This window comes from Oncorhynchus clarkii, chromosome 5, assembly GCF_045791955.1.
Source record: "Oncorhynchus clarkii lewisi isolate Uvic-CL-2024 chromosome 5, UVic_Ocla_1.0, whole genome shotgun sequence".
Lineage (NCBI taxonomy): Eukaryota > Metazoa > Chordata > Actinopteri > Salmoniformes > Salmonidae > Oncorhynchus > Oncorhynchus clarkii.
In genome coordinates, this window is record NC_092151.1 from 17,155,676 (window position 1) to 17,182,011 (window position 26,336).

At 42.1% G+C, this 26,336-nt stretch overlaps 1 protein-coding gene across 2 annotated transcripts in view; it reads right to left on the bottom strand.

Moving 5' to 3' along the window:
• Window positions 1-9,252: 9,252 nt before the first annotated feature.
• LOC139408464 (electrogenic sodium bicarbonate cotransporter 1-like) overlaps window positions 9,253-26,336 on the bottom strand; it is an 83,882-nt gene continuing 66,798 nt past the window's right edge. For both annotated transcript variants that reach the window (XM_071152389.1, XM_071152388.1), the window contains 9 exons: window positions 26,168-26,329; window positions 25,652-25,830; window positions 24,102-24,174; window positions 22,295-22,363; window positions 21,842-22,015; window positions 18,863-19,027; window positions 16,865-16,967; window positions 12,416-12,486; window positions 9,253-12,233 (listed from right to left, as the gene is read on the bottom strand). In XM_071152389.1, the coding sequence (XP_071008490.1) occupies window positions 12,446-12,486; window positions 16,865-16,967; window positions 18,863-19,027; window positions 21,842-22,015; window positions 22,295-22,363; window positions 24,102-24,174; window positions 25,652-25,830; window positions 26,168-26,329 (966 nt within the window). In that variant the 3' untranslated portion in view covers window positions 9,253-12,233; window positions 12,416-12,445. The remainder of the gene's footprint in view (window positions 12,234-12,415; window positions 12,487-16,864; window positions 16,968-18,862; window positions 19,028-21,841; window positions 22,016-22,294; window positions 22,364-24,101; window positions 24,175-25,651; window positions 25,831-26,167; window positions 26,330-26,336) is intronic.

The window sequence follows — 26,336 nt, forward strand, 5'->3', positions numbered from 1 at the left end:
TTGTCCCTGACCTGTTTGTACTGCTCCTTGGTCTTCATGGTGTCGCTCGCTTGGTGGTGTTGCAGACTCTAGGGCCTTTCAGAACAGGTGTATATATACTGAGATCATGTGACAGATCATGTGACACTTAGATTGCACACAGGTGGACTTTATTTAATAACTAATTATGTGACTTCTGAAGGTAATTGGTTGCACCAGATCTTATTTAGGGCTTCATAGCAAAGGGGGTGAAAACATACGCACGCACCACTTTTCCGTTTACATTTTATTCATTTTTTGAAACAAGTAATTTTTAAAATTTCACTTCACCAATTTGGACTATTTTGTGTATGTCCAATACATGAACTCCAAATAAAAATACATTTAAATTACAAGTTGTAATGCAACAAAATAGGAAAAATACCAAGGGGGAGTCCAAGCCAACCTCTTGCAGGTAATAATTTAATGTAATAATTAGCCTTATATTTATTTACAGGTTGTAATGCAACAAAATAGGAAAAATACCAAGGGGGAGTCCAAGCCAACCTCTTGCAGGTAATAATTTAATGTAATAATTAGCCTTATATTTATTTACAGGTTGTAATGCAACAAAATAGGAAAAAGGGGGGTGAACACTTTTGCAAGGCACTTTAAATAGAATACAGAACACTTGAAACATTACAGGACATTTTTTCTGATGGAAATTGAAATATGATTGGGAAAGCCATTTAAGAGCTAGAGTTATTATACAGTCTGATAACAGAGGCTAGAGTGGCGTTTCACTGGCGATTTGTACAGGAAGTTTATACAGGACAGTTGGTGGCTGTTTCTCAGGAGCCTGGTGGTGCAGTTACCTCTTTTTGGAGGGAGCAGGTTGTTCAGTGGATGGTCAAGAGTGTGCATGTCCTTCACCAGGTGCACTGCAGCCTGCTCTCACTTGCTCTGCAGTGACAGGAGCTGTGGTTGGACTGCTCCACCTCTGGAGATGATCATCAAGGCCCTCCTCTGCACCTTGTCTAGTTGGGCCTGCTGCTTTTTACTGCATCCAACTAACAGCACTCCACCATATACCAGACAAGGGCTGTCCATTGTAGTGTAGACTGTGACCAGCATTTTGAGGCCTTCCTCACAGACTGCTCCACATGTGTGTCACCACTGAGGTTAGAGTCTAGATGCAAACCAAGATACTTGGTTGTTGTTACCAATGGTACTTCCTGTCCTCCTATGATGAGCGGTGCAGTTTGTGGATGGTCTCTAGCCAAACATGTCCGCATTTCCACAGACTTTTTCCCATTCAGGAGCATGTTGTTGGATGTGACCCACTGTTCCAGCTGCTTTGCCTCCAAGCCCATGGAAGTGTCCTCTTGGATGCTGGTTAATGGTATAGATCGGGACAGCCCTACATGGTCTGCATACCCAGTGTCCAGAGTGTCACTGAAAACAACTTTCGTGTTGACATGTGAAGGGGAAACAGATATGGTGAAACCACGTCCCCTTGTGGCACACCAGAGATTACCTCTGACCAAGGGCTATTTGTGATTGATTGGTCTATCCTGCCACCCAGTGGTCATGCCAGGGACTGGAGACTCCAAGGCCTGAAAATAATATGAAACACAATTTGGACAATATCACAATCTTAAAATAATAAATGTAATCAATGTACACTCAAATAGCCTAATTAAACTTATATTGAGTACATAGTGAGGGGTGTGCAGAGTGAACCTTTAGGTGGATCTCATAGGCCAGAATCGACATCCCACTTCTCCTCTTTTTGTATCTCATACAGGGCCGTCTCTTGTCTTTTGGTATCCATAAGCAAGATTTGGTTGAGACCAGAGATCAGAGAGGGACCAGAGAGAGACCAGATAGATCAGAGAGGGAGGGACCAGAGAGAGACTAAAGAGACCAAAGAGTTCGGTGAGAGACCAGAGAGACCAGAGAAAGACCAGAAAGAGAGGGACCAGAGGGAGACCAAAGAGATCAGCGAGAGACCAGAGACCAGATAGATCAGCAAGAGCGGGACCAGAGAGAGACCAAAGAGAACATAGAGAGACCAGATAGATCAGAGAGGGAGGGACCTGAGAGAAACCAGAGAGACCAAAGAGATCAGTGAGAGACCAGAGAGATCAGAGAGAGACCAGAGAGGGACCAGAGAGATCAGAGAGGGACCAGAGAGAGACCAGAGAGAGACCAGAGAGGGAGGGACCAGAGAGAGACCAAAGAGATCAGTGAGAGACCAGAGAGAGACCAGAGAGATCAGAGGGAGGGACCAGAGAGAGACCAAAGAGATCAGAGAGAGATCAAAGAGGGACAAGAGAGAAAGACCAGAGAGATCAAAGAGGGACCAGAGAGAGAGAGACCAGAGAGATCAGAGAGGGAGGGACCAGAGAGAGACCAAAGAGATGAGCGAGAGACCAGATAGAGACCAGATAAAGACCCTAGAGATCAGAGAGGGGGGGACCAGAGAGAGACCAGAGAGAGACCAAAGAGACCAGAGAGAGACCAACGAGATCAGAGAAGGACCAGAGAGAGACCAGAGAGAGACCAAAGAGATCAGAGAAGGACCAGAGAGAGACCAGAGAGACCAGAGAGAGAGACCAAAAAGATCAGAGAAGGACCAGAGAGAGACCAGAGAGACCAAAGAGATCAGAGAAGGACCAGAGAGAGACCAGAGAGACCAAAGAGATCAGAGAAGAACCAGAGAGAGACCAGAGAGACCAAAGAGAGACCAAAGAGATCAGAGAAGGACCAGAGAGAGACCAGAGAGACACCAAAGAGGGACTAGAGGGGCAGGATTAGTTTTCTCCAAGACATCTATGATTTATATGCTGGACGTACATAAATACTTGTACGAGGCCTCTGAACATCGGGGCAGGGATTAGCAGAAGTTAGAACCCCCACCTCTGTCTTCGGTCAATGAAACATGAGTTTAGCCCTATTTACAGTATATCTATGCCTTAGCCTAGTGACCATCTTGGTCTATACTGCAACTCAGTGGTCATGCCAGGGACTGGAGGCTCCAAGCCCACAACATGGACTGCATATATGCCTGAAACTCAATTTGGACAATACCCTAATTCAACCCATATTGAATACCTAGTGAGGGGTGTGCAGAGTAAACCTCTAGGTGGCGCTCATAGGCCAGAATCCACTTCTCCTCTTCTTGTATCTCTAAGTGGCCCTAAGTGTGAAACGTTTTTTAGTGCCACCCCCTTTGACGGTGGAAAGTCAACGTAACATTTTAAAGTTAATTTTCTGCAGTTTTACACATTTTACCATGTGGCAGAGACACATTTTAGCAATTTTATAACAAATGTAATGCAATTCTACTGATTTTGCCATGGGGAGAGATACTTTCTTTCAGTTTTATAGCTAATGTCCTTAAATTCTACATATTTTGCCATGACTTATGCCATGTTAATGATATCTGAGTGAGAATGACTAACAACATCAATGGGACCCCCCTGGAGGTCAGGGCCCCTGGGTACATCGGTATTCGGCCATGATTACTACAACTTTAGATAACTTACCAATAAAAAATGTGTTAGCTGACATGGCTAATTGAGTGACTGTCAGTGACTGACAAAACAAAATGTGATGGGTTGAGAGGGTGGGTGTTTGAAAGCTGGGCTGCTCAGACCCTTCCTGTCTGGAGAAGAACAACAGGCCTACTTTGACCTATCATATGACCAGACTAAAGGCTACAAGGTGGTTAAGGCAGCGATTCTTGCCCGGAATGGCTACATGTTAATGACCCGGTCTTGAAGTTCCAGGAATGGACCTTTGTTCTCGCCCAGTCAGTTAGGGCCCAGATGCACGACCTCATCCGGCTGACGAAGGCCTGGTTGCAGAGTGACCCTGCAGGGCCCAACGTGGTAGAGAGAGTGAACCACTTCCTACGGGCCCTTCCCTATGATGCCAAGAAGGTGGCCAGGCAGGGCAATCCACAGTCCGTGGACCAACTAGTCCTCCTAGTGGAGAGCCACTGAAGCCGGATGGGTCGGTACGGTTTTGCAACGACTTTTGAAAACTAAATGAGATATCGAAATTTGACGCTTATCCTATGCCCCGTGTAGATGAGCTGATCGACCGCCTGAGCAACGCCTGGTATATATTTTCACTGCAGACCCCACAGTGAGTACACGGCAGCATATTTGGATGGCGTGATTGTGTACAGCCCTAACTGGGAATCTCACCTGAAGCAGCTCAACACTGTCTTGGAGGCTCTTCGCAGAGCAGGTCTAACCGCCAATGCAAAAAGATGCAGACCGGGACTTGAGGAAGCAGAGTACCTGGGTTTCACCATCGAGAGGGGCAACGTCAAACTGCAAGAGAAGAAATTTCAAGCCATCTGACAGTGGCCACAGCCACAAACCAAGTCTCAGGTAAAAACCTTTGAGGGGCTAACCAGCTATTACTGTAGGTTAATTCTTAACTATGCAACTGTAGCTTGTCATCTCACAGACCTGACCAAAAAGACCCAGCCCAACGTGGTCAGGTTGACTGACAAAGCGAAAGAAGCCTTCCAGAACCTGAAGGAGGCCCTGTACTCCAGACCGGTCTTGGTGATTCCGGACTATGGGAGAGAGATGGTGATCCAAACAGATGCCCTCGACACAGGGGTGGGAGCGGTCTTGTCCCAAGAAGTACGAGGGGAAGAGCATCCTATCCTATCCTATCCTATCAGCCGGAAGCTGTTGCCCCGAGAAACCAAATACTCAACAGTGGAGAAAGAGTGCCTAAGTTAAAGTACTACCTCTTGGGACGACACCTCACTCTGGTCACGGACTATACTCCTCTAGTCTGGATGTCCAGGAACGAGGAAATCAACGATAGAGTGACCAGGTGGTTTCTCTCACTCCAACAGTATTGTTTCTTTGTTGTCCACAGGTCCTGGTCAAAACACGGGAATGGAGAGGCCTTGTCCCGTCTCAACACTCTGTGGACCATGGCCGCCCAGCCCGCCTGGTCAGAGCTGACGAGGGGGGTGTGTGACGGAGTGACAGGTTGGGTGTGTGAAGGCCGATATATTGCTGACAGTTGGCTACATCTGCTGGCCCGGAAGAGGAAGAGCCTAATTACACACATTTGAATATAATTAGCTTGAAGGTTGGGTTGTGTCTGTTTTTACCTGGCTTTGCCCAGATCTGTTTTTGGTCTGGAGCAGCAAGAGCTGACCTGCAGGGCCCTCCAACACTGGGAGGGATATCGAACCTAACTGGACGTTACTTGGCAGTAAGCCTGACCAAAGTAAGGACAAGCCTGTTGAATTTCTGTTTTCTTTTGTTGGAAAATACCTCGCCCTGCCTGTCAATTACAGTAGAGCCAACATTCATGTAGACCTATGTTATCACACCACAAGGGCAAGTCATTTTGACAACATACTGTAAGAAGTAACCTAGGGATGTTCTTTCACCCTACCCACATGTTTAGGCATTACATCTCATAGCGGGCTATTGGTACTATCACTTTCATAGCATCATCCTTCACCCTTCACTATAGTGACACCTCTAATCTCAAATCATGCTTGTGGATAATGAAAATTTATGGGAACATACTATGTGGCTCTCAAGATCAAAGTAACGGTTAACTGTGGGTGAATGTCTTTTCCCTGGCAACAATGACAGTGTCCAGTACACAGTAAAAGATAACAGGTTTGAGTTAATTCATTCCATTCCTGTGATTCCAGTCACTATGCAGATTCGCTGCTGTGATAGGTCATTTTGATAATGCTTGAGAAAAGGCTGTCATGTTGACCTAATAGGCTAGACGCACACAAAACACAGCTTATCCATCCAAAGCATGTGTGGAGAGACTGGGGACCTTGCGTCTACTCTCTGCCTATTTATCGGACAGGAGATTAAGCTAGGCCTAATGCAAAGACAAGTAAGTTCTTTAACTTGCTCACTTGGAGCAATTCCGAGCAAGGGTAGCATTCCAGAGGGACATCAGAGACTGTAACGTTCTTTGCTTCACGGAAACATGGCTCACTGGAGAGACGCTATCGGAGGCGGTGCAGCCAGCGGGTTTCTCCACGCATCGCGCTGACAGAAACAAACATCTTTCTGGTAAAAAGAGGGGCGGGGGCGTATGCCTTATGGCTAACGAGACGTGGTGTGATCACAGAAACATACAGGAACTCAAATCCTTCTGTTCACCTGATTTAGAATTCCTCACAATCAAATGTCGACCGCATTATCTACCAAGAGAATTCTCTTCGATTATAATCACAGCCGTATATATTCCCCCCCAAGCAGACACATCGATGGCTCTGAACTAACTTTATTTGACTCTTTGCAAACTGGAATCCATACATCCTGAGGCTGCATTCATTGTAGCTGGGGATTTTAACAAGGCTAGTCTGAAAACAAGACTCCCTAAATCAGCATATCGATTGCGCAACCAGGGCTGGAAAAACCTTGGATCATTGTTATTCTAATTTCCGCGACGCATATAAGGCCCTGCCCCGCCCTCCTTTCGGAAAAGCTGACCATGACTCCATTTTGCTGATCCTGCCTACAGACAGAAACTAAAACAAGAAGCTCCCACGCTGAGGTCTGTCCAATGCTGGTCTGAACAAGCTGATTCCACACTCCAAGACTGCTTCCATCATGTGGACTGGGATATGTTTCGTATTGCGTCAGATAACAACATTGACGAATACGCTGATTCGGTGTGCGAGTTCATTAGAACGTGCGTTGAAGATGTCGTTCCCATAGCAACGATTACAACATTCCCTAACCAGAAACCGTGGATTGATGGCAGCATTCGCGTGAAACTGAAAGCGCGAACCACTGCTTTTAATCAGGGCAAGGTGACTGGTAACATGACCGAATACAAACAGTGCAGCTATTCCCTCCGCAAGGCTATCAAACAAGCTAAGCGTCAGTATAGAGACAAAGTAGAATCTCAATTCAACGGCTCAGACACAAGAAGTATGTGGCAGGGTCTACAGTCAATCACGGACTACAAGAAGAAAACCAGCCCAGTCACGGACCAGGATGTCTTGCTCCCAGGCAGACTAAATAACTTTTTTGCCCGCTTTGAGGACAATACAGTGCCACTGACACGGCCTGCAACGAAAACATGCGGACTCTCCTTCACTGCAGCCGAGGTGAGTAAAACATTTAAACGTGTTAACCCTCGCAAGGCTGCAGGCCCAGACGGCATCCACAGCCGCGCCCTCAGAGCATGCGCAGACCAGCTGGCCGGTGTGTTTACGGACATATTCAATCAATCCCTATACCAGTCTGCTGTTCCCACATGCTTCAAGAGGGCCACCATTGTTCCTGTTCCCAAGAAAGCTAAGGTAACTGAGCTAAACGACTACCGCCCCGTAGCACTCACTTCCGTCATCATGAAGTGCTTTGAGAGACTAGTCAAGGACCATATCACCTCCACCCTACCTGACACCCTAGACCCACTCCAATTTGCTTACCGCCCAAATAGGTCCACAGACGATGCAATCTCAACCACACTGCACACTGCCCTAACCCATCTGGACAAGAGGAATACCTATGTGAGAATGCTGTTCATCGACTACAGCTCGGCATTCAACACCATAGTACCCTCCAAGCTCGTCATCAAGCTCGAGACCCTGGGTCTCGACCCCGCCCTGTGCAACTGGGTACTGGACTTCCTGACGGGCCACCCCCAGGTGGTGAGGGTAGGCAACAACATATCCACCCCGCTGATCCTCAACACTGGGGCCCCACAAGGGTGCGTTCTGAGCCCTCTCCTGCACTCCCTGTTCACCCACGACAGCGTGGCCATGCACGCCTCCAACTCAATCATCAAGTTTGCGGACGACACAACAGTGGTAGGCTTGATTACCAACAACGACGAGACGGCCTACAGAGAGGAGGTGAGGGCCCTCGAAGTGTGGTGTCAGGAAAATAACCTCACACTCAACGTCAACAAAACTAAGAAGATGATTGTGGACTTCAGGAAACAGCAGAGGGAACACCCCCCTATCCACATCGATGGAACAGTAGTGGAGAGGGTAGTAAGTTTTAAGTTCCTCGGCATACACATCAGACAAACTGAATTGGTCCACTCACACAGACAGCATCGTGAAGAAGGCGCAGCAGCGCCTCTTCAACCTCAGGAGGCTGAAGAATTTTGTCTTGTCACCAAAAGCACTCACAAACTTCTATAGATGCACAATCGAGAGCATCCTGGCGGGCTGTATCACCGCCTGGTACGGCAACTGCTCCGCCCACAACCGTAAGGCTCTCCAGAGGGTAGTGAGGTCTGCACAACGCATCACCGGGGGCAAACTACCTGCCCTCCAGGACACCTACACCACCCGATGTTACAGGAAGGCCATAAAGATCATCAAGGACAACAACAACCCGAGCCACTGCCTGTTCACCCCGCTATCATCCAGAAGGCGAGGTCAGTACAGGTGCATCAAAGCTGGGACCGAGAGACTGAAAAACAGCTTCTATCTCAAGGCCATCAGACTTTAACATTGAGTGGCTGCTGCCGACTCAACTCCAGCCACTTTAGTAATGGGAATTGATGGGAAATGTAAAATATATCACTAGCCACTTTAAACAATGCTACCTAATATAATGTTTACATACCCTACATTATTCATCTCATATGTATACGTATATACTGTACTCTATATCATCTACTGCATCCTTATGTAATACATGTATCACTAGTCACTTTAACTATGCCACTTTGTTTACATACTCATCTCATATGTATATACTGTATTCAATACCATCTACTGTATCTTGCCTATGCTGCTCTGTACCATCACTCATCCATATATCTTCATGTACATATTCTTTATCCCCTTACACTGTGTATAAGACAGTAGTTTTGGAATTGTTAGTTAGATTACTTGTTGGTTATTACTGCATTGTCGGAACTAGAAGCACAAGCATTTCGCTACACTCGCATTAACATCTGATAACCATGTGTATGTGACAAATAAAATTTGATTTGATTTGGTCTCATCAGTTCAATTATGTTTCCAATCCCAGTTAAACTGTTGACCCCACTGCTGGTCCATTTAGAGTGCTATGGCTCATTAAACTACCATAACTTTTATGGTAGCGGCGTATCAACCAATTACAGCATCTGACCACCAGCAGTAGACTTTATAAGTATTTTTGCAAAGAGATCAGAGCCCAGAGAAATATAAGAATGAATGTTTTCCAATAACCTTTTTGAGGTTAAGACATTTTGTGAATCCAGGCCTGACTGTTACATTAGATCAAATATAAACATTTAATACAGACTGAAACCAACACAGAATAATTTCGTATGTGACTTTATTGCTGTCAATATGCATGTCATTTGAAAAATATGCCAAATAACTCACTTTAAGTAACATACTCATTCAAAAAATAGTCTATACAAATTATTAATGAAATACCATAAATCTTACAGGTATTCATTTATCTTAAAGTATAGTTTTATTGCTTGAATATTTTGTTCTACGTTTTACAATAAACTGACACTTATATCTCAGTGCTTGTGCTTGTTAAATATGAACCATGTTTGTAGATAAAGATTCTCAAATGTGTCAACTTTATTAAAAAGAAAAGTTGATAAAATTAGCCCCCTATGAATCAACAAATTTTACAGCAAAAACATGGACTAATCCTAAACTTAGAAACCTAGAAAATGAATATGCTGTCAAGATATACAGACAACTAACATTTGCCCCAGGACAGATCAAGATGGGAGCTGGCATATTTGGGATAGAAAACATGACATCAATAGGGACCATGATTAAGAGTGTACCATCATTTTGACATTCATCACAGTTCTATCATACTTCAGATACACTTACAATACAATATTGTTTTTGACATTATACCACGCAAGATTACAAATATAATTGTATTATATTATCGCTGCAGTATATTAGCTTTCATACACTCCTGTAAGAGTAGCATGAAGATAACAGCATAGATAAGAATCACAGTGAAAGTTTTGATTCATCTCATTTAATTGGCTGAGATGAATGCTTGAAGATGTTACAATTTAAATAATTTACAAACCCAGTAATCAATAAGACCACATAACCAAAAGCTCTATCTTCAAGCCACTTAGAAACTGCAATTAGTCCAAATGCAGTCCAGGATTTTTTGCACAAGTAAATAATTTAAGCCTACATTTCTACAAGGGCTGCAATGCATCTGTGAGAGCTGGCAACCGAGAAAGCTGGCTGGTGGAGGAGATTAAATCTTGAATGGGTGTGAATGAATATTTGGTCACGGAACTTAGAAAAGCTGTACACTATATGCAACATTAGTTCTTGCAGAAATGCAAGACAAGTAACTTCAATATTGCATTGTCTCACTGATTCTTCAATGATATCGTAGATCATAATCATAATATTATTTAATATCCTTAAAAACACTTACTAAATGATCACTTCATTAAAAAAGGTAATAATAAAAATGTTGCCCCACAGACAACTGGAAAAATTGTCATATTGTAAATACATGTAATTATTATTTCACTTAATCTCTCAGCGATATAATATGCGTCACTGTTATTGCATTTATTTAAATGTGATACAAATAAAAATCTCAAATGAATTAGTTACAGAGCAAAAGAAACTCAGAAAATGATAAGGTAGAGATCCTGTGCTGTGCCCTTTCATGCAAATAATTCAGTATTAATGATGACAAATCATTGCATAATAATAACGGGTTCATCATACTGTACTTATAATGCCTGGCACCTACAGTACATTAATTAAGTCAAAGAGGTAGAGCTACAAATAAGTATATTTATATATTTATTCAATCCCTACTACAGATAATCGTAGTTGGTGTCCTCCTGTCTCTTATTAAGCCGATAGGAACAACAGACGAGGGTTAATTCCACAAATTCAATTATAATTCCAGGTCAGTCGTTGAATTAAGAGATAATTAATTTCCTCTGAATTCCAATGTTAGGTCAATTAAAATATTTTAATTCCCAATTGAAATGATCCCCAACAATTCCCTCAGGCTTTAAGGCTGACGTCAGTGTTCAGATAGCCAAGTTATACTAGAAATATAGAAATACAAGTTTAAATGATTTAAAACAAATCCTGCAGTCGATTTGACACTTTTTGCATTAATTATATTACCTGGGAAATGTACAAATATTGAATTGCAATTCAATTCAAAAAACATTTTCTTTTCAATTCCAATTCAAACAGTATAATTCCAATTCAATTCCAAAACTTTAAAATTATTTAAATTAGAATGTAATTCAACAGAAATTCTCCACTTCATGAGTGATTTCAAGAATTGAATTAGAAATTCTAATGACATTGCAATTGACCTCAACCCTGCAACAAACATAACTAATAGAACAGACCAATCAGAAAAGTTTATCAGTTTCATACACACTGGGAAGGAAAATAGCCAAACCAACATTTTGGTTCAAGAGCAAAAAATATTTAGCATATATAAATACGACAATACAGGTGTGAAGGACAGAAACACATGAAATCCAAAAAGGACACTATGATGATGGACAGTTGAACATGAAATGATAATGGGATTTTTAAGTTTGATCTGTTCTGGCAGGCATAGAATAGGACAGTCAAGTCCAACTTCACAACTCCATAAGAGTTGCATAATAAAGTGTGTTGTACTTAATTACCTAACAGGCATGAATTATGAATACATTAAGCATTGTATTCGTTTAAATGCTTTATAAATCATTAATACCATACCCATGAATAAGCAATGAATGGCTTCCAAAGAACTTCAACGTTTTCCTTGGTGTAGAGCATGACCTCTACAGCAAATTAAGGATTTTCAAATGCAACCCCTACCCCTCTCATACAAACACTTACATCTCCCCGTTTCACAAGGCTCTCCCCTATACTTCTCTTCTCAAAACAAAGAATTCTGTCAGTTATCTTAAATTAAAAATATGTACTTCAGCAGGAGATTTAAAAGATAATTATAAAACAGTGCTACAGTATAAATGAGGCTGCTGTAGGGGTCTTTGTTTACATCCAAAATGGCATCTCATTCCTTACATAGGGCTCTGGTCAAAAGTAGTGCACTAAGAGGACAAGAGTAGTGCACTATATAGGGAATAGGGTGCAATTTCAGATGCGCTTTGTGCTGTGTTGATTAGTGCTGGTTTTGTTGGGTTGTTTGTGTTAGACTAGAGGAACATTTCAGATCCCGGAGACTAGTTTTTCCAGAAGAAACCGTTGTCTTCTGGCTCCAGGTCGATTCTAATCTGAGGCACAGCTTTTTTTCAATAGATTCAGACTGAGAGATAGAAAGAGAGGAGAGGGATAAAGAGAGAGCGAGTGAGAGAGAGAGGAGACAGAGAGAAGGTAGAGAGATTGAACAACCATGACACGCTATACTCTGACTGATTGTCACACTATATAAATCTGTGGGTGTCTGGGGGTATAGAATAAGTCACACAGGCTCGCTCACACAGATACCTTGCTACAGTTGTGGGCTCAAAGTAGTCCTCAACATGGTGAGTGTTGGTCACGGAAAGACGACGGGGGTCCTAAAAGAGAAGACAAAACACACACAACATTAACAAGTTTCAGCCACTTAAATATTCACTCTCAAAATATCATCATAATTCAGACCAGGTCCAGCAAAAGAGGAACATTTGAGCAAGCGTTGCAAAGCCATGATGTTTCACAGTAGAAGCAGCTGTTAATTAAGCATTTGTAAGCAGCTGTTAATTAAGCATTTATAAGCAGCTGTTAATTAAGCATTTGTAAGCAGCTGTTAATAGAACAATAAGAAAGGATTAGAAAAGTAAGCTCATCTGCGTTAGTGTGCAGAATACAGCTGGATGTCTGCAGAGTCAGAGAAAAGCGAGAGATCTGATCAAGACTCAAAGATGAGGTTAGTGCTTCACAAAGGGGAAGAGGGAGAAGGAGAGACAGAGAGAGATATATACAGTGCCCATGGAAAGTATTCAGACCCCTTGACTTTTCCCACATTTTGCTACATTAGACTTCTTATAAAATGGTTTAAAAAAAAGATATCCACACACAATACCCCATAATGACAAAGTGTAAACAGGTTTAAGGCATTTTTGCTAATTTAAGTCGGTTAGGACATCTACTTTGTGCATGACACAAGTCATTTTTCCAACAATTGTTTACAGACAGATTATTACAATTCCAGTGGGTCAGAAGTTTACATACACTAAGTTGACTGAGCCTTTAAACAGCTTGGAAAATTCCAGAAAAGGATGTCATGGCTTTAGAAGCTTCTGATAGGCTAATTGACATAATTTGAGTCAATTGGAGGTGTACCTGTGGATGTATTTCAAGGCCTACCTTCAAACTCAGTGCCTCTTTGCTTGACATCATGGGAAAATCAAAAGAAAGCAGCCAAGAAAAATTGTAGACCTCCACAAGTCTGGTTCATCCTTGGGAGCAATTTCCAAACACCTGAAGGCACCATGTTCATCTGTACAAACAATAGTGTGCAAGTATAAATACCATGGGACCACGCAACCGTCATACCGCTCAGGAAGGAGAAACGTTCTGTCTCCTAGAGATTAACGTACTTTGGTGCGAAAAGTGCAAATCCATCCCAGAACAACAGCAAAGGACCTTGTAAAGATGCTGGAGGAAACGGGTACAAAAGTATCTATATCCACAGTAAAACGAGTCCTATATCGACATAACCTGAAAGGCCACTCAGCAAGGAAGAAGCCACTGCTCAAAAACCGCCATAAAAAAAAACAGACTAAGGTTTGCAACTGCACATGGGGATAAAGCACGGGGGTGGCAGCATCATGTTGTGGGGGTGCTTTGCTGCAGGAGGGACTGGTACACTTCACAAAATAGATGGCATCATGAGGAATGGAAAATGATGTGGATATATTGAAGCAAAATCTCAAGACATCAGTCAGGAAGTTAAAGCTTGGTCGCAAATGGGTCTTCCAAATGGACAATGACCCCAAGCATACATCCAAAGTTGTGGCAAAATGGCTTAAGGACAACAAAATATAATTACAAGCATTTCATAAGTGTCAAAGGCTTTTATTGACAAATTACATGAAGTTGATGTAAAGAGTCAATATTTGACCTGACCTAAGACAGGGAATTTTTACTAGGATTAAATGTCAGGAATGGTCAAAAACTGAGTTTAAATGTATTTAGTATTTATAAGGTGTATGTAAACTTCTGACTTCAACTGTAGTATTCAGACCCTTTGCTATGAGACTCGAAATTGAGCTCATGTGCATCCTGTTTCCATTGATCATCCTTGAGATGTTTCTACAACTTGAATGGAGTCCGCCCGTGGTCAATTCAATTGATCGGACATGCAAAAACCAAGCCATGAAGTCAAAGGAATGGTCCGTAGAGCTCAGAGACAGGACTGTGTTGAAGCACAGATCTGGGGAAGGGTACCAAAACATTTCTGCAGCATTGAAGGTCCCCAAGAACACAGTGGCCTCCATTCTTAAATGGAAGAAGTTTGGAACCACCAAGACACTTCCTAGAGCTGGCAGCCCAACCAAACTGAGCAATCGGGGGAGAAGGGTTTTGGTCAGGGAGGTGGCCAAGAACCCGATGGTGTAGTGTGAATTTCCTGTATTACCAAATCATGAGAGAGCAAACCACACACCAGACAGTTATCATGAAGTCCATCTCTAATTTTATATGAGCTCAATCACAACCCTGTGACTCTCAGATCAATTCAGTGTCTATAAATGAATTCTCTGAGAGTGCTTACACATTGCAATTGAGATCCTTTATAGCAAAGACACACATAGCCAGACAGCATTGGCTATAAATTATAGTTCAGCTTTGGTCTCCTAAACTATGTTCTTATCTCGCTCTTGGTACCACTCAGGACCAACACCATTACCTCACCCAATGGCATATATCAAATACACCCCCTCCTGGACAAGATCACAGAGAGACAGTGACTGGCACACAGACATTGTGGAGCCAAGAGATAATTGGTTCCCCCTCAATCATTCCTTCACATGGTTTAAAAGATACGTTTACATATGAAGACAAGCTTGACTCCCCTTTCTGTGGCCCAAGTAACTGAACCCTGACAGAGAACAGATAACTGCAAACGGCCAACACTATAGTACAACAAAATACATTATAAATGACAAGTATCTCACAAGCATATTATGAAAATAAAACATCTTATCTATGTTACCCAACTAATTCTGATTCTGCCACGACAGGGCTCTAGAATTCCTCTGTGGATATGGGAGAACCTTCCAGAAGGACAACCATCTCTGTAGCACTCCACCAATCAGGCATTTATGGTAGAGTGGCCAGATGGAAGCCACTCCTCAGTAAAAAGGCACATGACAACCTGCCTGGAGTTCGCCAAAAGACACCTAAATTGACTCTCAGACTATGAGAAATTAGATTCCCTGGTCTAATGAAACCAAGATTGAACTCTTTGGCCTGAATGCCAAGTGTCACGTCTAGAGGAAATCTGGCACCTTCCCTACGGTAAAGCATGGGGTGGCAGCATCATGCTGTGGGGATGTTTTTCAGGGACTGGGAAACTAGTCAGGATTGAGGCAAAGATGAACGGAGCAAAGTACTGAGAGATCCTTGATGAAAACCTGCTCCAGTGCGCTCAGGACCTCAGACTGGGGGGTGAGGGTTCACCTTCCAACAGGACAACAACCCTAAGCATACAGCCAAGATAATGTAGGAGTGGCTTTGAGACAAGTCTCTGAATGCCCTTGAGTGGCCCAGCCAGAGGCCGGACTTGAACTCAATCAAACATCTCTGGAGAGACCTGAAAATAGCTATGCAGCAACGCTCCCCATCAAACCGGACAGAGCTTAAAAGGATCTGCACAGAAGAATGGGAGAAACTCCCCAAATACAGCTGTGCCAAGCTTGTAGAGTCCTACGCAAGAAGATTTGAGGCTGTAATCGCTGCCAAAGGTGCTTCAACAAAATACTGAGTAAAAGGTCTGAATACTTATGTAAATGTTATATTTCCGTTTTCTTTTTTTTTGTCATTATGGGGTATTGTGTGTAGATTGATGAGAAAAAAATGTTTTTTAATCCATTTTAGAATAAGGCTGTAACCTAACAAAATGTGGAAAAAGTCAAGGGGTCTGAATACAGACAGAGAAAGAGCGAGCGAGACAAATAGAGACAGAGGGGGAAGGAGGCAAGAAGGTAAGAGAAACATTTCCAAGAAGGCCTTAGCAGCACTCATTAAGACTGCTTTTACACATAATACGTAAATATGTGTAGTAAATATCTCTTTCTCTTCACCACAGATGTGCAACTTTCCTGCTTACACTATCCTTACTTTACCCATGTGTGCAGTTATTAGCATACCGTAAATACACAGTACATAGACAAACAAAACAAGGATAGCTATTCAAACTATACAGGAGTTTGTGATCTAAACCATATTGCACATACTGTTACACACTTGATTAATAAAAAGATTCACAAAAGTGTGGACCTTTTAAAAGTCTTGGCTGACAACAAACGCCGTCTACTCTACTGGTATAATGGTAATTAGCATCAGAGAGTCATTGGGAGAATCTCAATTGCATATTCCCTGCGTCCTCTCTCCGCGCCTCCTTCTCAAAACCCCTTGGAAGAGAAGGTCAGAGGGGACGGACCTCTGGCTTCCTCATCTAATGGATTTTGAGAAGGAGGCGAGGAGTATGCAATTGAGATTCTCCCATTCTCTTTACACTATACCCCTCAGAGGGGGGTATGTGGTGCAGAAGTGTCCAACACTACCTAAAGAGGTGGCTTGGAAAAGAGATTTGAATCTAGATCCGTCTCTTTACACTACAAAATATGTGTTGTGGAACTGGTATGTGTCGTTAAAGAAGTATAGTGTAAAAGGGCTCTAAGCCCCGTACAGTTGTGGGTACGAGACCCCATGCAGTCTTGTTGTACTCACTGTCCGAGGCCTTATCCTTATTCCCCAACATGGGCTCCGTCTCCATTATATCCATGGAGATTTTAATACTGGGGATTTTGTCATTGTAGGGGTACTCAGGGGGCTGGAGGGAGAGAATAACAATGGCTATACTTTCTGCTACTTACTTCAACTCATTTAACACATTGGCAACTAACTACCTGGGTCATACTCATTAGGGCACACTATAGCAAATAATTTTGCAATGGAAAACCAAAATGGGGGTTTCTCATAAGTTTAGGTATTGTAGTCCCTCCCTGTTTCATTGTGTTTTCTTCTGTTTGGTACCTAATGAATACGACCCATGTATCTACTGTAATGGCGTCCAGTGGTGCGCCGTTTAAACAAACAAACAAGTAATTCATAATGTCATCCATGCTGTGTAATTATCATTTTACAATGTAGTTTCTACACAAATACCTGGTGATATCTGTACCATATGTATGTCCGTAGGAAAATACAGTGCTCAGACAGACAGTGTTCATTTCAGTACCGTAACATAAAGTGTTAGCCAGTTCTCATTTGGAGAACAGTGTTCACAGAAGGGATAGTTTCGGATAGGAGGAGTGGTGTGACTGTTAGGAGGGAGGACAGGTCATGAGTTAAGCGTGCTAGTGTTCTACAAAAAGTAACATGCTACTGTTACTACTACTGTTACTACTACTGTTACTACTACTGTTACTACTACTACTACTGTTACTACTACTGTTACTACTATTACTACTACTACTGTTACTACTACTGTTACTACTACTATTACTACTACTACTACTACTACTACTACTGTTACTACTACTACTGTTACTACTACTACTACTACTACTGTTACTACTACTACTACTACTACTGCTACTACTGTTACTACTACTACTACTGTTACTACTACTACTGTTACTACTACTACTACTACTGTTACTACTACTACTACTACTACTACTGTTACTACTACCACTACTGTTACTACTGCTACTGCTACTACTGTTACTACTATTGTTACTACTGCTACTAGTGTTACTACTACTACTGTTACTACTACTACTACTGTTACTACTACTACTACTACTACTGTTACTACTACTACTACTACTACTGTTACTACTAGGAGGAGTGGTGTGACTGTTAGGAGGGAGGACAGGTCATGAGTTAAGCGTGCTAGTGTTCTACAAAAAGTAACATGCTACTGTTACTACTACTGTTACTACTACTGTTACTACTACTGTTACTACTACTACTACTATTACTACGACTATTACTACTATTACTACTACTACTGTTACTACTACTGTTACTACTACTACTACTACTACTACTACTACTACTACTACTACTGTTACTACTACTACTACTACTGTTACTACTATTACTACTACTACTGTTACTACTACTGTTACTACTACTACTACTACTACTGCTACTACTGTTACTACTACTACTACTGTTACTACTACTACTGTTACTACTACTACTACTACTGTTACTACTACTACTACTACTACTACTGTTACTACTACCACTACTGTTACTACTGCTACTGCTACTACTGTTACTACTATTGTTACTACTGCTACTAGTGTTACTACTACTACTGTTACTACTACTACTACTGTTACTACTACTACTACTACTACTGTTACTACTACTACTACTACTACTGTTACTACTACTACTACTACTACTACTACTGTTACCACTACTGTTACTACTATTACTACTGTTACTACTACTACTACTACTACTACTACTACTGTTACTACTACTGTTACTACTACTACTACTGTTACTACTACTACTACTACTGTTACCACTACTGTTACTACTATTACTACTGTTACTACTACTGTTACTACTACTACTACTGTTACTACTACTGTTTCTACTACTACTACTGTTACTACTACTACTACAAGGTAGATCCCTTGGGGGAAACACATGAAATCAAGCAGACTGATCCACTTTCAATAAAGCCTCAAAATGACTTACAAAATCGATTTCACTGTCGATGCTTCCTTTCTTCTGTTTCTTCTTCCTCTTCTCATCCTCCTTCTTCTTCTTGTCTTTCTCTGGGATGACATCATCCAGGTAGCTGAGATCTTGCTGGGAGAAGATGTAGTCCATGGCCTTTCTGACTGCCACCAGGGCCAAGATCTGGAGAGACGGACACAGACACGTCAGTTGGGATAGATAATGGCTACTATATACTGTGTTGGTGGGTACATGGCTGGATGCATTGTATAGTATTGTGTGTTTGTGTCTGTTAGTAATGGTTTCCACACTGCTTAAGTGAATGTGTCACTACTGTATTGTACACGTGTATGAATGGTTTATTATTGGCTCCTTGGTACATTTCATCGTGTAGGTGTACTTGTTTGTGTATGTCGGACTCTCACACACGTACCTGTGAGTGTGTGTCTGTGCATGCCTAGGTGTACTAAAACTCTAAACCACTTTTATTCTCCCCACAGAAACACATAAGGCCCTCCCTCACCCTCCCTTCGGCAAATCTGACCATGACTCTCTTCTCCTGCTTCCTGTTTAGCATTGAAGCCGTTGAAATAGGATTCCACCTTCCTTCTATATTTTTCTTTTGCATGTTTGATGTCTGATCAGAGGTCGTAGCATGCTTTCTATGTATGCGTCCATGTCCGTGTCCCCTTTCTTTTAAGCAATAGCTCTAGCCTTTAGCCCAGCGAGGATATTGCCTGTAATCCATGTTTTTTGGTTTGGACACATTTGAATAGTCACTATGGGGATGACATCATCTATGCACTTATTGATGAAGCCCTTGAGTGATGTGGTAAACTCCTCAATGCTATCGGAAGAATCCTGGAACATATCAGTCTGTACTCCCAGTCTTGTAGCCTCGCGTCTGCTTCATCGGATCACTGCTTCAACGCGTCACTGGTACTTCCTGTTTGAGCTTTTGTTTGTATATATATATATATATAAATAAAAGGCTCAAATATTAATGTTTCAGGCGAGATCTATGCACAGTAAGTTAGTTGTAAATTAGACTATTCTTAGAATGTTTTTAACGTTGTCACAATTACATGGCTACTGTTTAATAGAGGGGAATCCCAGCTTTCCAATGGTGCAGATTTATTTAGGCTCTACAGTGCCGGTGGAAAGGCCACAGCTAAATGAATGCTTAGTTAGCTATAGTTTAAGAGAGATAAGTGCTACTAGTTATGTTTTGAATTGGTGATCTAGTTGGTCTGTCTGTCATTATTGTATACCTGCTCTTTCTCCGCGGGCAACGACCCACTCACACTGGTACACTCGCAGCACCACAGACAGGAAATGAAGGGTCAAAACGATAATGGCTGATATGTAGTTTTATTATTGATTGATCTTATTTAAAAGTGTCCTTTCATGAATTACATTAACAACAATTATGAAACTAATTTCCATGACCTTACAAACCCTAATTTGACGACTTGGCACAGTGCCATTCAGGCTGGTGAAATCTCAAACAGCCTACTGTCACACACAGATTCACAGACTAGCAGTAAATAAACTGAAACAAAGCAGAATCAGTAAATGAATGCCCATTCTCCATTACTATTCAATGAAGATCCCGCCTTCATTCTGCTTTGATCAACCTTTTTTGCCTTGTGTGTGAATCTGGGCCAGAGATAGGCTATTTTGTTTTTATAGAGGAGCCGGTACGCAATTCCCCAAAAATGTGCCGGTACTACGTTCCGATCAGCTCCGGCCCAAGTCAAGCACTGGTCATAAGTTAATTAATGGTTACCTGGACTGTCTGCACGGACTCTATGCACATTCACAAAACTATACATTTATATACACACTATATGCACACACACTACACTGACACCCTCACACAAAACCCTCACACATTCACTACATACGCACACACACACAAACATACTGACAACACAAACACACACACTTTTACCTTCATTTGCTGCTGCTACTCTGTTCTTTATTTTACTCTTATTATTATCTATTATGATGCCTAGTCACTTAACCATGTGTTAAGGGGATTTTTATCAATGATGACTAATTATGTATACATTTCAAACAGGACTGACTAATCAGAATACTATTATGTTACTGTATATGTACTAATCCAAATACTATTATGTTACTGTATATGTACTAATCAGAATACTATTCTGTATGTGTATGAGTTTTCTTTCTTGATCCCAGTACTGAATATAATGTGTGTGAATGTGGTCAAGAGTTTAGAACAATGACTGTCTGTTCCTTGGTAGAAATGAATTAACTATATCTCCAGACTGACTAGAGTGCTTATCTACACTGGCTGACCTTGGCTCTAGGCGAGGAGGGAAGGCTTGAGAACTATAGAGCCTTTCTACCAGTGTCAAGAAGAGACGGAACATTTAGAAAACGCTGACGTCATTTTCAGTTTATAACCTGTGGTAAAATGTGTAAGGAGCAGTACTCTCGTGAATAAAGGCTGCTATTTGACTTTAAGACCGGGCTCTGTCCATTTCTATAAAATAAGGGTCTTACAAATTCTTATGAATTGACAGAGTGTTTAATTTTAATTGGGTATTAGAACAGAGGAATTAAATTCCTGTAACACCATGCCTTCATGTACAGTATACCTCAAATACCTCGCACATTTGCACAACGATCTAGTACTGGTACTTCCTGTATATAGCTATTACCCCTGCACATTTATCTGGTACTGGTACTTCCTGTATATAGCTATTACCCCTGCACATTTATCTGGTACTGATACTTCCTGTATATAGCTATTACCCCTACGCATTTATCTGGTACTGGTACTTCCTGTATATAGCTCATTTTTTGTGGATTTTATTCCTGGTGGTACTGTTTTAACTCTGCATCGTTGGGAAGGGCTCATAAGCATATCCTGGTTAAGTCTACTTTACACCCGTTGTATTCGGCGCATGTGACAAATAAACTTTGGTATGTGTGTGTGCACGTGTGCTGCATGCTTAATCTTACCATGACAGGGAAGATGATTGCAGCGACAGTGGACTTGAGGACCCAGAGAAGGGCAAGGCAGAGGGCCTGTATGAAGGTGAACAGGTGGATACGACGCTGGGGAACGTGGCGCAAGTATATCAGGTCAGGCTGGTGCTTGGCTGGCATCAGGAGCAGCTGCAGCCGGTCCAAGAACTGATGGACAGACACAGTCGTACAGAAGTAAGGCCAGGATACATGGGGTGGGGAGCGACTGGCATCGCAGACAATATTATTGATGGGCTAATAACTAACAGGCATAGAGTTACAGACTCCATTTTGGCTCTATCTGAGTGTTCTTTGACTTACAGTTGTACAGAGGTAAGGCCCAGGTACATGGGAGTGGATGCGGCTGGTGTACCATGTTGGTTAGCAGTGGACTAATATCACTAACGCCTAGAATTTCAGACTGCAATTTGGGTCAGAGTCACTCACCTGGACACCGTTGAGAGATGCCACGCCCATGTAGAGGAACACGCCATAGAGCACGGGCATAGGGATGAACTGGGAAGACAGAACAGGAATGGGTGAACAAGAGAAAGGTAATAGAGGCTGTATTTCCACAGAAATAATAACCAAAAAACAGCATTCCTCCCTTTTACTATTTTTTAGGGCTGATATGAAGTTAGGGTTAACCCTGTTTTCAATAACAACAGTGAGAGACAAATAACGATGCAACATGTCGTCAAAAGTTAACTCTCCAATTAATCACTGGGATATACAGTATATACACATAGATAGGGTGTGCTACCTTCTAATGTTTTGCAAGTTTATAGTCGGTTAGTCTGCACCTCGTTAACCTTTTTGGTGTATGTCGTTAGCTTCTACTAAATAACATGTTGTATAAAAAAACAACACACACATTTATTCTACGTAGAAGGTGATCAATGCATTTACAGTCAGAACCAGCCTAAAATAGCAGTCTGTCGACATGGCCAAAGCACCTTATCTGGCATTACTAGAATGTGCTGTTACTAGAGTCGACCTGTCATGTGGCTGACCTCTGAACAGATCTGATAGAATGTGCTGTTACGAGAGTCTACTACAGTAGAAGCTTAAGATCTCATCTTCATTAGAGATAGAGATATCCCCCAGGTAGTAGCTTGTCGTCTCTAGCTCTCTATTCTGGTCTTGTTGACCCATTACTTTCATGTGTTCTTTATTCTGATGAAATGTTCACATGACGTTTCGCTGTCTGCTAATGTATATTATATATATAATGTATAGATCATGCATTCTATTGTACTTTTCTTTTTTTCTTTTACATTTTATTTAAATGTAACCTTTATTTAAACAGGCGCGTCGTCCGGCCAAATCCGCCGCCCTATGGGACTCCCAAGCACAGCTGGTTGTGATACAGCCTGGAATTGAATCAGGGTGTCTGTAGTGACGCCTCTAACACTGAGATGCAGTGCCTCAGACCGCTGCGCCACTCGGGAGCCTAAGTTGTACTAGGTACTGATTTATAGGTTTCCTGATTTTCTTTCTTGATCATGTGACATATGTAATTATTATTTAAACAGAAGCCAGGTGTGGGTGCCTACCTGTTACACTGATGGTGGTGTGATTTCTGCCAAAACATTTATATTTTGTTTTTCACCTTTTTGGCATCATGACGACCAAATAAAATAATTTAGATTTTTGTATTTAAGCATCAGTTTTGGATCTTTATTTTCACCAGCGTGTGGGTTTCCATCTAAGTATTCCTAGTTTTGATACCTACGCACCTGGAACTAACACTATTTGATAAAAATGACCTTTAAAGAGCACAGACGGCCTCATAATTTATACTACCCTAAAGTGTCCACAAGGGGGAGTACCATTCCCACTCACTAAGGACAATGACAGCTTTTATATTTATAATGGTCAGGTTAACAAGAGAACAAGAAACCTGACTAACCTGCTCACTGAGCTGCTCACTGAGCTGCAAACTGAGCCTAAGCCCCGATTCACATCACCTCAATTAGGCCACTCACTAATTGGATGACTACAATATTTCACCATTTGAATGAGTGATGGGATTTTCCACTAAAAGGGGAGGACAGTGATCCAGGAAGATTTAAAGGGAATGACCATGTCGATTTGTGGGTTAGATTCCCGCTGGGACCACACATATGATAATGTAAGCAAGTACTACTGTAAATCACCTTGGATAAAAGTGTCTGCTAAATGGCATATATTATTATAGATTTAAGGGAAATGAATAGGCAGATTAAAAGGGAAGAGGTGTTTGAAGTGTTACCTTGAGGATGGGAGCCATGAAGACAGACAGTCCAGTCAGAACAAAGACAAAGACACCGGTCACTCTCTGCTCTCTGACGTAAGAAAAATCATAGTTCATCACATCACACTGCACAGACACCACAGTCAGTTTTCTAACTTTTCTGTCCAAACTATTGACCACTGTTCTGATATGACAATCAAATAACTTCAACATGTTCATGTAGTGCTATGGGAAGGGCTCTAAATGATCATTTGTTAGCACTGGTGCTGGTAACTCTTACAAGTTGGGAGTACCACATGAAATTTAGCAGCACTAGAAAATACAATTAAATGTTTTTGTTGTTGGTTGAGATAAATCTTATATTAGACCTATATGAATTCTAACTACTTTTAAAGCACATGTTGTGCCCTAGAAATGAATATTTAACACTGTAAAGACATTTGTTTATTATAAAAGCTCAAATGTTTATACTTACACCTGTCACTGAAATTACAAAGTCAGTTGTCGTATACTAGGTTTTTACATTGTCTAAAAGCATTGTGTAAAATTGCACACTATCTCTTTAAAAACGTCAGGTTTGTGATGACTACATGCAAGAGATCTCATTCATTCAATTGCTATGATCATTGGTCTCCTGAAGAAGCTATCCCTTTTCCTTTCTGTGCCCCTAAATGTTTGGATATAGGTCTACTGGTAGTCACCAGGTTGTTAGCGGGTGTTACAATGATGTTACATGACTTAAGTGTAAACAAATGGTTCATGACACACAAGTAGTTTTAGAATGGCCCATGACATGGTTTATGAATTTTGAATATAAAATGCGGTCGCGGTGATCCGCTTATAGGAAGAAGGTAAAAATGTTGCGCCATATGGGTCAGATATTTTAAACATTTTAGTATTTTCGGACAACTTAGGACGTTGCACACCCTTGGCTGAATGCTGTGTGCAATATCCTAAGTTGTCAGAAAATACGAAAATGGTGGTAGAAAATGTTGTTTTATTAAGATAGTACATATTTTCCCCAGTGTTTCATGGCAGCTCACCATTAAAGCTAGTTAACGAGGAAAATGATGCCTTTGCAGCCTGAATGGAGGATGCTTCATGTATGAGCCGGAAATGCACATCAATCCTAGATGATAGTTCAGATCTCCCGGCCACTATCGGCTTTGTGTTTTTACTCGAGGGCACTCGGAAACAACGGTATAGTGAAACCGTATTATTACAACATTATCTGGGAGATATTTTTTCTAGACGCAGTGCTCCCAAAATAAAACTACTTTTGCGATCAAATTGGTGGCACTTTAGAGCCCTGTCTATGGGATTGTAAAATGTCATGTATCAATTTAAAACAAAACAAAAAACATATCTTAGGTGGGAATGGCAACAAAGTGAAACTAAGGCCTTTGTAGGCTGCATGTGAAAGAGCCAGGAATCGTTCTGCTCTGATAACTCTCTTCGCTCCACTGACCCTCCCTCCTCGCTTACCTCCCAACTCTCAAACTCCCTCCCTCCCACCCGCCCTGCTCACCTCTCTCCCCTCCTCCCCACCTCCCTCCCCGCTCACCCACCTGACACCCAGGAACTTAGGTTGCTCCCCAGGGGCAGAGCACTGGGTCTCCATCTTCAGAGAGTCAATGTGGGCGATGGAGATGACAGTAGCAGCCACGTACCAGGGCAGGCCCATGAAGGAACAAACGATGAGTAGTATTGCTACCCAGAACAGGTCCAAATGGTAGCCTGCCCCTTTCTGTGAGGACCAGGAGAGGAGAAGGTGTGTCAGTAACCACTAACCACAAGCAAACAGAGTCTAGTTCCTTAAACAAGTTACTATTGATGTAACATCCAATACAAAGTGTTGAAAAACACCCCCAGAGCTCCCATTTCAGTCTCTACCCCTCTTCACCTACCCCCTAAAGCCATTTCTTCCCTCTTCTGCTGTGCCTCATTCTCTTATCTTAAGACATTATCTTATCTCCTTACCCCTCTGACCCAGTGGCCCTTTATCCCTCAATGTTCCCCTTCTATTCCCTCCCATCCTCCCTTCCTCTACATCCACCCCTCCCTTTCCCCTCCATCCCCTCCACCTTAAGTTTGTGCTCCTTCCTGTTCACGATGACGGCGGTGATCTGCTGGTCCATGAACACCAGGATGGTGACCAGGAGAGCAGGGAGGGCTGCTGCCAGATAAACCCACCACGGGTTCCCTCCAAATGGGGGCACGAACCAGCCACGGTTGGGGCTGGTGGGCTAGGGA